The sequence below is a fragment of the Oncorhynchus keta genome, unplaced genomic scaffold, assembly GCF_023373465.1.
Source record: "Oncorhynchus keta strain PuntledgeMale-10-30-2019 unplaced genomic scaffold, Oket_V2 Un_contig_27979_pilon_pilon, whole genome shotgun sequence".
In the NCBI taxonomy this organism is placed as follows: domain Eukaryota; kingdom Metazoa; phylum Chordata; class Actinopteri; order Salmoniformes; family Salmonidae; genus Oncorhynchus; species Oncorhynchus keta.
In genome coordinates this window covers 5,569-18,833 of record NW_026285791.1, presented here as the reverse complement: position 1 = coordinate 18,833, position 13,265 = coordinate 5,569, and the positions used below count along the sequence as shown (strand labels likewise).

General features: G+C 49.9%; 1 protein-coding gene across 1 annotated transcript; it reads left to right on the top strand.

Annotated features, from left to right (window-relative positions):
• The first annotated feature begins 748 nt into the window (after positions 1 to 748).
• On the top strand, positions 749 to 12,841 carry LOC127923027 (uncharacterized). Its single transcript, XM_052506955.1, has 5 exons — positions 749 to 1,268; positions 2,949 to 3,689; positions 4,479 to 4,635; positions 10,854 to 11,036; positions 12,230 to 12,841. The coding sequence occupies exons 1-2, from the start codon at positions 749 to 751 to the stop codon at positions 3,653 to 3,655; spliced, it is 1,227 nt and encodes a 408-aa protein (XP_052362915.1). The 3' UTR covers positions 3,656 to 3,689; positions 4,479 to 4,635; positions 10,854 to 11,036; positions 12,230 to 12,841.
• The last annotated feature ends 424 nt before the right edge of the window (positions 12,842 to 13,265 follow it).

The window sequence follows — 13,265 nt, the reverse complement described above, 5'->3', positions numbered from 1 at the left end:
AACAGAGAGAGAGAGGATGACAGTGGGGAAGGTAGAACAGTGGAATAATTCAGTTTGAGACCTGACACTGTGGCTGGGACTGGTACACCACCCTGGGTAGAGTAATGAGGCCTGGGACTGGTACACCACCCTAGGTAGAGTAATGAGGCCTGACACTGTGTCTGGGACTGGTACACCACCCTGGGACTGGTACACCACCCTGGGACTGGTACACCACCCTGGGTAGAGTAATGAGGCCTGGGACTGGTACACCACCCTAGGTAGAGTAATGAGGCCTGACACTGTGTCTGGGACTGGTACACCACCCTGGGACTGGTACACCACCCTAGGTAGAGTAATGAGGCCTGGGACTGGTACACCACCCTGGGACTGGTACACCACCCTGGGACTGGTACACCACCCTGGGACTGGTACACCACCCTGGGACTGGTACACCACCCTGGGACTGGTACACCACCCTGGGACTGGTACACCACCCTGGGACTGGTACACCACCCTGGGACTGGTACACCACCCTGGGACTGGTACACCACCCTAGGAAGAGTAATGAGGCCTGACACTGTGTCTGGGACTGGTACACCACCCTGGGACTGGTACACCACCCTGGGACTGGTACACCACCCTGGGACTGGTACACCACCCTAGGTAGAGTAATGAGGCCTGGGACTGGTACACCACCCTGGGACTGGTACACCACCCTGGGACTGGTACACCACCCTAGGACTGGTACACCACCCTAGGGAGAGTAATGAGGCCTGACACTGGCTGGGACTGGTACACCACCCTGGGACTGGTACACCACCCTGGGACTGGTACACCACCCTGGGACTGGTACACCACCCTGGGACTGGAACACCACCCTGGGACTGGTACACCACCCTGGGACTGGTACACCACCCTGGGACTGGTACACCACCCTGGGACTGGTACACCACCCTGGGACTGGTACACCACCCTGGGACTGGTACACCACCCTGGGACTGGTACACCACCCTGGGACTGGAACACCACCCTGGGACTGGAACACCACCCTTGGACTGGAACACCACCCTGGGACTGGAACACCACCCTGGGACTGGAACACCACCCTGGGACTGGTACACCACCCTGGGACTGGTACACCACCCTGGGACTGGTACACCACCCTGGGACTGGAACACCACCCTGGGACTGGAACACCACCCTGGGACTGGAACACCACCCTGGGACTGGAACACCACCCTGGGACTGGAACACCACCCTGGGACTGGTACACCACCCTGGGACTGGTACACCACCCTGGGACTGGTACACCACCCTAGGCCACATGGTAGAGATGAGTTTAACACCAGTCTTTCAGAATCCGTTAGTTGATGGGTTCTAGCTAGGGTCGATTTAATCGATAAATCGAAGTTTGTATTTTTTTTAAATAAATATGATAACAAATTATCGTTTTTCCCTTCAAAATATAGTAAGTCGTGTCCATGTCCACACTAGACACATGCTGACTGATCTATAGCAGAGTTAGAGATGAACACATGCTGACTGATCTATAGCAGTTACACAGCTGAACACATGCTGACTGATCTATAGCAGAGTTAGAGATGAACACATGCTGACTGATCTATAGCAGAGTTAGAGATGAACACATGCTGACTGATCTATAGGAGAGTTAGAGATGAACACATGCTGACTGATCTATAGCAGAGTTAGAGATGAACACATGCTGACTGATCTATAGCAGAGTTAGAGATGAACACATGCTGACTGATCTATAGCAGAGTTAGAGATGAACACATGCTGACTGATCTATAGCAGAGTTAGAGATGAACACATGCTGACTGATCTATAGCAGAGTTAGAGATGAACACATGCTGACTGATCTATAGCAGAGTTAGAGATGAACACATGCTGACTGATCTATAGCAGAGTTAGAGATGAACACATGCTGACTGATCTATAGCGGAGTTACACAGCTGAACACATGCTGACTGATCTATAGCAGAGTTAGAGATGAACACATGCTGACTGATCTATAGCAGTTACACAGCTGAACACATGCTGACTGATCTATAGCAGAGTTAGAGATGAACACATGCTGACTGATCTATAGCAGAGTTAGAGATGAACACATGCTGACTGATCTATAGCAGAGTTACACAGCTGAACACATGCTGACTGATCTATAGCAGAGTTACACAGCTGAACACATGCTGACTGATCTATAGCAGAGTTAGAGATGAACACATGCTGACTGATCTATAGCAGAGTTAGAGATGAACACATGCTGACTGATCTATAGCAGAGTTAGAGAGCTGAACACAATGCTGACTGATCTATAGCAGAGTTAGAGATGAACACATGCTGACTGATCTATAGCAGAGTTACACAGCTGAACACATGCTGACTGATCTATAGCAGAGTTACACAGATGAACACATGCTGACTGATCTATAGCAGAGTTAGAGATGAACACATGCTGACTGATCTATAGCAGAGTTAAAGATGAACACATGCTGACTGATCTATAGCAGAGTTACACAGCTGAACACATGCTGACTGATCTATAGCAGAGTTAAAGATGAACACATGCTGACTGATCTATAGCAGAGTTACACAGCTGAACACATGCTGACTGATCTATAGCAGAGTTACACAGCTGAACACATGCTGACTGATCTATAGCAGAGTTACACAGCTGAACACATGCTGACTGATCTATAGCAGAGTTACACAGCTGAACACATGCTGACTGATCTATAGCAGAGTTACACAGCTGAACACATGCTGACTGATCTATAGCAGAGTTAGAGATGAACACATGCTGACTGATCTATAGCAGAGTTAGAGAGGAACACATGCTGACTGATCTATAGCAGAGTTACACAGCTGAACACATGCTGACTGATCTATAGCAGAGTTACACAGTGTTCATTTGAATTGAAATGCATTACTGATCTGTTCCCCAGGCCCAGCAGGCCCAGCAGGCCCAGCCTCTACCCAGCGAGGACAGCAGTTCCGGAGGGCAGAGCTGCAGGGTCTGGGTGGCAGTGCCCAGGCGGCGCGGGCCAGGCTGGCAGAGGAGCAGCAGCACAGGCGTGTCCGTCCGCAGTACAGCATCGACGCAGAGACCCACTCCCGAAACCTGGAGAAAACCCAGATGACCCCACTGGCCAGGGACAGACAGACGGACGCCTGGGACCAGCTCCAACCCAGCTCCAAAGCCCTGAAGATTAAAGACCTGGACTTCTCCGACCTCATGGAGGAGGAGGATATAGATGTTCTGGACGTGGACGTCTTCGGCGTGGGTGTTGGTCGGCCCAGTGGTGGTGGTGGTGGCATCCCACCTCCTCCACCTATTCCTGGACTAGCCTCCGCTCCTCCTCCTCCTCCTCCTCCCCGGGCTCCGTTTATGAGTATCCCTCCTCCACCTCCTCCCCCACCGGGTGGAGGTCTCTGCTCCCCTCCACCACCACCTCCTCCTGGAGCTCCCCTTCCCTCCTCCTCCTCCTCCCAGACTCCAGACCCGGCCTTTGCCAAGAAGAGGAAGACGGTCAAGTTGTTCTGGAAGGAACTCAAACAGTCAGACAGTCCCAGGAAGTGTAAATTCGGACGCTGGACGGTGTGGGCGTCGCTGGATAAGGTCACCGTGGATACGGCTGGAACACCTGTTTGAGTCCAAGGCCAAGGAGCTACCCGTGGCTCTAAAGGTGAGGCGTTACATCAGCTCGGAAATCACAAGATCAGATTCCATGTGTTTTTGTTGCTGTTTACACATGAAGGAAAATATCAGATAATTGGCAAAAGATCTGAATTGGACTGTCTGTGTAAACTATGTTAAGCTGTCTCAAGTATTTCAAACCAGGAATGAAGTCAAATAAATATTAACAGTTATCTCTGTTAATGATTTGACTGGTGACTTGACGGGTGACTTGACGGGGTGACTTGACGGGTGACTTGGGGGTGACTTGACGGGGGTGACAGCGGGGGTGACTTGACGGGGTGACTTGACTTGTGGGGTGACTTGACGGGGTGACTTGACGGGGTGACTTGACGGGGTGACTTGACGGGGTGACTTGACGGGGTGACTTGACGGGGTGACTTGACGGGGTGACTTGACGGGGTGACTTGACGGGGTGACTTGACTGGGTGACTTGACTGGGTGACTTGACTGGGTGACTTGACTGGGTGACTTGACTGGGTGACTTGACTGGGTGACTTGACTGGGTGACTTGACTGGGTGACTTGACTGGGTGACTTGACGGGTGACTTGACGGGTGACTTGACGGGGTGACTTGACGGGCGTGGAGTGACTTGACTGGGTGACTTGACTGGGTGACTTGACTGGGTGACTTGACGGGGTGACTTGACTGGGTGACTTGACTGGGTGACTTGACTGGGTGACTTGACTGGGTGACTTGACGAGGTGACTTGACGAGGTGACTTGACGAGGTGACTTGACGAGGTGACTTGAATCTTTTCTCTGTTCGTCCCTGCAGAAAGGATCAGAAGTGAAGAAAGCAGAGATTCTGGTGTTGGACTCTAAGAGGAGTAACAGCATCAACATCGGCATGACCGTACTACCAGCTGTCCACGTCATCAGGACCGCCATCCTCAACTTTGACGAAGTTCGCCATCAACAAGGAGGGCATCGAGGTGATACTGTCTTTCTACCACCGGGTGCGATGTTACCCTTTGGAATCACTGTTGAATAGGATCTGTAGGTGCTGTTTACACCACAGGACCAGTGCACTCTGACATTGAACATCGGTGACCTGCATAGGGTTCAGGAGGAGAAGTCCACTATTTCTCTCGTGTGGTTGAATGAATGTTTACTGTCAACGATGTTTACCTGAACATCACTCTGTTAGCACCTTCTATTGTGTTATAACAACATGTCTACTACTCACACTTTCTTAGTCCTCTGATTTTCCTTTCACTGGTGGTACAAAGCCATGCCTCTAGTCCTCTGTTCCAGTCATCTCTCTCTCTAGAAACACCATGCCTCCAGTCCTCTGTTCCATTCATCCCTCTCTCTCTCTCTCTCTCTTCTCTCTCTAGAAACATCACGCCTCCAGTCCTCTGTTCAAGTCATCCCCCTCTCTCTCTCTCTCTCTCTCTCTCTCTCTCTCTCTCTCTCTCTCTCTCTCTCTCTCTCTCTCTCTCTCTCTCTCTCTCTCTCTCTCTCTCTCTCTCTCTCTCTCTCTAGAAACACCATGCCTCTAGTCCTCTGTTCCAGTCATCCCTCTCTCTCTAGAAACACCATGCCTCTAGTCCTCTGTTCCAGTCATCCCTCTCTCTCTAGAAACACCATGCCTCCAGTCCTCTGTTCCAGTCATCTCTCTCTCTAGAAACACCATGCCGCTAGTCCTCTGTTCCAGTCATCCCTCTCTCTCTAGAAACACCATGCCTCTAGTCCTCTGTTCCAGTCATCCCTCTCTCTCTAGAAACACCATGCCTCTAGTCCTCTGTTCCAGTCATCCCTCTCTCTCTAGAAACACCATGCCTCCAGTCCTCTGTTCCAGTCATCCCTCTCTCTCTAGAAACACCATGCCTCTAGTCCTCTGTTCCAGTCATCCCTCTCTCTAGAAACACCATGCCTCCAGTCCTCTGTTCCAGTCATCCCCCTCTCTCTCTCTCTCTCTCTCTCTCTCTCTCTCTCTCTCTCTCTCTCTCTCTCTCTCTCTCTCTCTCTCTCTCTCTCTCTCTCTCTCTCTCTCTCTCTCTCTCTCTAGAAACACCATGCCGCTAGTCCTCTGTTCCAGTCATCCCTCTCTCTCTAGAAACACCATGCCTCTAGTCCTCTGTTCCAGTCATCCCTCTCTCTCCTAGAAACACCATGCCTCTAGTCCTCTGTTCCAGTCATCCCTCTCTCTCTAGAAACACCATGCCTCCAGTCCTCTGTTCCAGTCATCCTCTCTCTCTAGAAACACCATGCCGCTAGTCCTCTGTTCCAGTCATCCCTCTCTCTCTAGAAACACCATGCCTCTAGTCCTCTGTTCCAGTCATCCCTCTCTCTCTAGAAACACCATGCCTCTAGTCCTCTGTTCCAGTCATCCCTCTCTCTCTAGAAACACCATGCCTCCAGTCCTCTGTTCCAGTCATCCCTCTCTCTCTAGAAACACCATGCCTCTAGTCCTCTGTTCCAGTCATCCCTCTCTCTCTAGAAACACCATGCCTCCAGTCCTCTGTTCCAGTCATCCCTCTCTCTCTTCTCCCTCTAGAAACACCATGCCTCTAGTCCTCTGTTCCAGTCATCCCCCTCTCTCTCTCTCTTCTCCCTCTAGAAACACCATGCCTCTAGTCCTCTGTTCCAGTCATCCCTCTCTCTCTCTTCTCCCTCTAGAAACACCATGCCTCTAGTCCTCTGTTCCAGTCATCCCCCTCTCTCTCTCTCTCTCTCTCTCTCTCTCTCTCTCTCTCTCTCTCAATTCAATTCAATTCAATTCAAGGGCTTTATTGGCATGGGAAACATGTGTTAACATTGCCAAAGCAAGTGAGGTAGACAACATACAAAGTGAATATATAAAGTGAAAAACAACAAAAATTAACAGTAAACATTACACATACAACAGTTTCAAAAACAGTAAAGACATTACAAATGTCATATTATATATATATATATATATATATATATATATACACACACAATGTACAAATAATTAAAGGACACAAGATAAAATAAATAAGCATAAATATGGGTTGTATTTACAATGGTGTTTGTTCTTCACTGGTTGCCCTTTTCTCGTGGCAACAGGTCACAAATCTTGCTGCTGTGATGTCACACTGTGGTATTTCACCCAGTAGGTATGGGAGTTTTTCAAAATTGGATATGTTTTCGAATTCTTTGTGGATCTGTGTGATCTGGGGAAATATGTCTCTCTAATATGGTCATACATTGGGCAGGAGGTTAGGAAGTGCAGCTCAGTTTCCACCTCATTTTGTGGGCAGTGAGCACATAGCCTGTCTTCTCTTGAGAGCCATGTCTGCCTACGGCGGCCTTTCTCAATAGCAAGGCTATGCTCACTGAGTCTGTACATAGTCAAAGCTTTCCTTAATTTTGGGTCAGTCACAGTGGTCAGGTATTCTCTCTCTCTCTCTCTTCTCCCTCTAGAAACACCATGCCTCTAGTCCTCTGTTCCAGTCATCCCTCTCTCTCTCTCTCTCTCTCTTCTCCCTCTAGAAACATCATGCCTCCAGTCCTCTGTTCCAGTCATCCCCCTCTCTCTCTTCTCCCTCTAGAAACACCATGCCTCTAGTCCTCTGTTCCAGTCATCCCTCTCTCTCTCTCTCTAGAAACACCATGCCTCTAGTCCTCTGTTCCAGTCATCCCCTCTCTCTCTCTCTCTCTCTCTCTCTTCTCCCTCTAGAAACACCATGCCTCTAGTCCTCTGTTCCAGTCATCCCCCCCTCTCTCTCTCTCTCTCTCTCTCCCTCTAGAAACACCATGCCTCTAGTCCTCTGTTCCAGTCATCCCTCTCTCTCTCTCTCTCTTCTCCCTCTAGAAATACCACGCCTCTAGTCCTCTGTTCCAGTCATCCCCTCTCTCTCTCTCTCTCTCTCTCTCTTCTCCCTCTAGAAACACCATGCCTCAAGTCCTCTGTTCCAGTCATCCCCCTCTCTCTCTCTCTCTCTCTCTCTCTCTCTCTCTCCTCTCTCTCTCTCTCTCTCTCCTCCCTCTAGAAACACCATGCCTCAAGTCCTCTGTTCCAGTCATCCTCTCTCTCTCTCTCTCTCTCTCTCTCTCTCTCTCTCTCTCCTCTGTCTCCAGTCTCTCTCTCTCTCTCTCTCTCTCTCTCTCTCTCTCTCTCTCTCTCTCTCTCTCTCTCTCTCTCTCTCTCTCTCTCTCTCTCTCTCTCTCTCTCTCTCTCTCTCTCTCTCTAGAAACACCATGCCGCTAGTCCTCTGTTCCAGTCATCCCTCTCTCTCTAGAAACACCATGCCTCTAGTCCTCTGTTCCAGTCATCCCTCTCTCTCTAGAAACACCATGCCTCTAGTCCTCTGTTCCAGTCATCCCTCTCTCTCTAGAAACACCATGCCTCCAGTCCTCTGTTCCAGTCATCCCTCTCTCTCTAGAAACACCATGCCGCTAGTCCTCTGTTCCAGTCATCCCTCTCTCTCTAGAAACACCATGCCTCTAGTCCTCTGTTCCAGTCATCCCTCTCTCTCTAGAAACACCATGCCTCTAGTCCTCTGTTCCAGTCATCCCTCTCTCTCTAGAAACACCATGCCTCCAGTCCTCTGTTCCAGTCATCCCTCTCTCTCTAGAAACACCATGCCTCTAGTCCTCTGTTCCAGTCATCCCTCTCTCTCTAGAAACACCATGCCTCCAGTCCTCTGTTCCAGTCATCCCCCTCTCTCTCTCTCTCTCTCTCTCTCTCTCTCTCTCTCTCTCTCTCTCTCTCTCTCTCTCTCTCTCTCTCTCTCTCTCTCTCTCTCTCTCTCTCTCTCTCTCTCTCTCTCTCTCTCTCTCTCTCTCTAGAAACACCATGCCGCTAGTCCTCTGTTCCAGTCATCCCTCTCTCTCTAGAAACACCATGCCTCTAGTCCTCTGTTCCAGTCATCCCTCTCTCTCTAGAAACACCATGCCTCTAGTCCTCTGTTCCAGTCATCCCTCTCTCTCTAGAAACACCATGCCTCCAGTCCTCTGTTCCAGTCATCCCTCTCTCTCTAGAAACACCATGCCGCTAGTCCTCTGTTCCAGTCATCCCTCTCTCTCTAGAAACACCATGCCTCTAGTCCTCTGTTCCAGTCATCCCTCTCTCTCTAGAAACACCATGCCTCTAGTCCTCTGTTCCAGTCATCCCTCTCTCTCTAGAAACACCATGCCTCCAGTCCTCTGTTCCAGTCATCCCTCTCTCTCTAGAAACACCATGCCTCTAGTCCTCTGTTCCAGTCATCCCTCTCTCTCTAGAAACACCATGCCTCCAGTCCTCTGTTCCAGTCATCCCTCTCTCTCTCTTCTCCCTCTAGAAACACCATGCCTCTAGTCCTCTGTTCCAGTCATCCCCCTCTCTCTCTCTCTTCTCCCTCTAGAAACACCATGCCTCTAGTCCTCTGTTCCAGTCATCCCTCTCTCTCTCTTCTCCCTCTAGAAACACCATGCCTCTAGTCCTCTGTTCCAGTCATCCCCCTCTCTCTCTCTCTCTCTCTCTCTCTCTCTCTCTCTCTCTCTCAATTCAATTCAATTCAATTCAAGGGCTTTATTGGCATGGGAAACATGTGTTAACATTGCCAAAGCAAGTGAGGTAGACAACATACAAAGTGAATATATAAAGTGAAAAACAACAAAAATTAACAGTAAACATTACACATACAACAGTTTCAAAACAGTAAAGACATTACAAATGTCATATTATATATATATATATATATATATATATATATACATACACACAACGTACAAATAATTAAAGGACACAAGATAAAATAAATAAGCATAAATATGGGTTGTATTTACAATGGTGTTTGTTCTTCACTGGTTGCCCTTTTTTCGTGGCAACAGGTCACAAATCTTGCTGCTGTGATGTCACACTGTGGTATTTCACCCAGTAGGTATGGGAGTTTTTCAAAATTGGATATGTTTTCGAATTCTTTGTGGATCTGTGTGATCTGGGGAAATATGTCTCTCTAATATGGTCATACATTGGGCAGGAGGTTAGGAAGTGCAGCTCAGTTTCCACCTCATTTTGTGGGCAGTGAGCACATAGCCTGTCTTCTCTTGAGAGCCATGTCTGCCTACGGCGGCCTTTCTCAATAGCAAGGCTATGCTCACTGAGTCTGTACATAGTCAAAGCTTTCCTTAATTTTGGGTCAGTCACAGTGGTCAGGTATTCTCTCTCTCTCTCTTCTCCCCTCTAGAAACACCATGCCTCTAGTCCTCTGTTCCAGTCATCCCTCTCTCTCTCTCTCTCTCTCTTCTCCCTCTAGAAACACCATGCCTCTAGTCCTCTGTTCCAGTCATCCCCCCCTCTCTCTCTCTCTCTCTCTCTTCTCCTCTAGAAACACCATTCCTCTGGTCCTCTCTTCCACTCATCCCTCTCTCTCTCTCTCTTCTCCCTCTAGAAATACCACGCCTCTAGTCCTCTGTTCCAGTCATCCCCTCTCTCTCTCTCTCTCTCTCTCTCTCTTCTCCCTCTAGAAACATCATGCCTCTAGTCCTCTGTTCCAGTCATCCCCTCTCTCTCTCTCTCTCTCTCTTCTCCCTCTAGAAACACCATGCCTCTAGTCCTCTGTTCCAGTCATCCCTCTCTCTCTCTCTCTCTTCTCCCTCTAGAAATACCACGCCTCTAGTCCTCTGTTCCAGTCATCCCCTCTCTCTCTCTCTCTCTCTCTCTCTCTCCCTCTAGAAACACCATGCCTCAAGTCCTCTGTTCCAGTCATCCCCCTCTCTCTCTCTCTCTCTCTCTCTCTCTCTCTCTCTCTCTCTCTCTCTCTCTCCTCCCTCTAGAAACACCATGCCTCAAGTCCTCTGTTCCAGTCATCCTCTCTCTCTCTCTCTCTCTCTCTCTCTCTCTCTCTCTCTCTCTCTCTCTCTCTCTCTCTCTCTCTCTCTCTCTCTCTCTCTCTCTCTCTCTCTCTCTCTCTCTCTCTCTCTCTCTCTCTCTCTCTCTCTCTCTCTCTCTCTCTCTCTCTCTCTCTCTCTCTCTCTCTCTCTCTCTCTCTCTCTCTCTCTCTCTCTCTCTCTCTCTCTCTCTCTCTCTCTCTCTCTCTCTCTCTCTCTCTCTCTCTCTCTCTCTCTCTCTCTCTCTCTCTCTCTCTCTCTCTCTCTCTCTCTCTCTCTCTCTCTCTCTCTCTTCCCCCTCTCTCTCTCTCTTCCCCCTCTAGAAACATCATGCCTCCTCCTCTAACTCCAGTCATCTGTTGTCTTGTAGAAAATCCTGACGATGACTCCTTCGGAGGAGGAGAAGCAGAAGATCCAGGAGGCTCAGCTGGCCAACCCGGACGTCCCCCTGGGCTCAGCAGAACAGTTCCTCCTCACCCTGTCCTCCATCAGCGGCCTCAGCGCTCGACTACAGCTCTGGGCCTTCAAACTCAACTATGAAACCCTGGAGAAGGTAGGATCGGGGGGTGCAGTCTGTTCTGCTCTCATTATGGAATAGCCCTCATGCAGAAACTGATCTGGGACCAGGCTAGTGTTCTGCTCGTCTCTACACAGCTGTACATCATCTTCACGCTCTTCCTGTCATCTGTCATCATGCGCTGTAGGAACCAGGACTATCCAACACCTCCCCAGGTGAACAGCGTTAGTCAGTGTGTCGGACAGGCAGCTCAACAACAGCTGAATATTGTCCTCGTGGGTTTATGGGTGGGATGAGGAGAGAGAACAGCGTTAGTCAGTGTGTCAGACAGGCAGCTCAACAACAGCTGAATATTGTCCTCGTGGGTTTATGGGTGGGATGAGGAGAGAGAATATGAACGGTCTGCCCAGGATCGGCAGATTCTGTTCGGAGAGACGCACACACACACATAGCTGAGCCACTCTTCGTCTCTGTACAGGAGATAGCTGAGCCTCTCTTCGTCTCTGTACAGGAGATGGCTGAGCCACTCTTCTTCTCTGTACAGGAGATAGCTGAGCCACTCTTCTTCTCTGTACAGGAGATAGCTGAGCCACTCTTCGTCTCTGTACAGGAGATAGCTGAGCCTCTCTTTGTCTCTGTACAGGAGATAGCTGAGCCTCTCTTCGTCTCTGTACAGGAGATAGCTGAGCCTCTCTTCGTCTCTGTAGAGGAGATAGCTGAGCCTCTCTTCGTCTCTGTAGAGGAGATAGCTGAGCCTCTTCGTCTCTGTACAGGAGATAGCTGAGCCTCTCTTCGTCTCTGTACAGGAGATAGCTGAGCCTCTCTTCGTCTCTGTACAGGAGATAGCTGAGCCTCTCTTCGTCTCTGTACAGGAGATAGCTGAGCCTCTCTTCGTCTCTGTACAGGAGATAGCTGAGCCTCTCTTTGTCTCTGTACAGGAGATAGCTGAGCCTCTCTTCGTCTCTGTACAGGAGATAGCTGAGCCTCTCTTTCGTCTCTGTACAGGAGATAGCTGAGCCTCTCTTCATCTCTGTACAAGAGATAGCTGAGCCTCTCTTTTGTCTCTGTACAGGAGATAGCTGAGCCTCTCTTCGTCTCTGTACAGGAGATAGCTGAGCCACTCTTTGTCTCTGTACAGGAGATAGCTGAGCCTCTCTTCGTCTCTGTACAGGAGATAGCTGAGCCTCTCTTCGTCTCTGAATGTTGTTCTTCTCTTTGTCTCTGTACAGGAGATAGCGGAGCCTCTCTTCGACCTGAAACTAGGCATGGAGCAGCTCAAAAACAAAACCTTTAAGCGCATCCTAGCAACGCTTTTGGCCATTGGAAACTTCCTCAACAGTACCAGTGTAAGTGTGTTATTCTTTTCTACGTCCCAAATAGAGACCCTGTTTCCTGTATAGGGCACTACTGTTGACCAGAGCCCATAGGGCTGTATAGGGCACTACTGTTGACCAGAGCCCATAGGGCTGTATAGGGCACTACTGTTGACCAGGGCCCATAGGGCTGTATAGGGCACTACTGTTGACCAGAGCCCATAGGGCTGTATAGGGCACCAGGGCCCATAGGGCTGTATAGGGCACCAGGGCCCATAGGGCTGTATAGGGCACCAGGGCCCATAGGGCTGTATAGGGCACTACTGTTGACCAGAGCCCATAGGGCTGTATAGGGCACTACTGTTGACCAGAGCCCATAGGGCTGTATAGGGCACTACTGTTGACCAGGGCCCATAGGGCTGTATAGGGCACTACTGTTGACCAGAGCCCATAGGGCTGTATAGGGGACTACTGTTGACCAGGGCCCATAGGGCTGTATAGGGCACTACTGTTGACCAGGGCCCATAGGGCTGTATAGGGCATGACCAGGGCCCATAGGGCTGTATAGGGCACTACTGTTGACCAGGGCCCATAGGGCTGTATAGGGGACTACTGTTGACCAGGGCCTATAGGGCTGTATAGGGGACTACTGTTGACCAGGGCCCATAGGACTGTATAGGGCACTACTGTTGACCAGGGCCTATAGGGCTGTATAGGGCACTACTGTTGACCAGGGCCTATAGGGCTGTATAGGGACTACTGTTGACCAGGGCCCATAGGGTTGTATAGGGCACTACTGTTGACCAGAGCCCATAGGGCTGTATAGGGGACTACTGTTGACCAGGGCCCATAGGGCTGTATAGGGCACTACTGTTGACCAGGGCCCATAGGGTTGTATAGGGCACTACTGTTGACCAGAGCCCATAGGGCTGTATAGGGCACTACTGTTGAC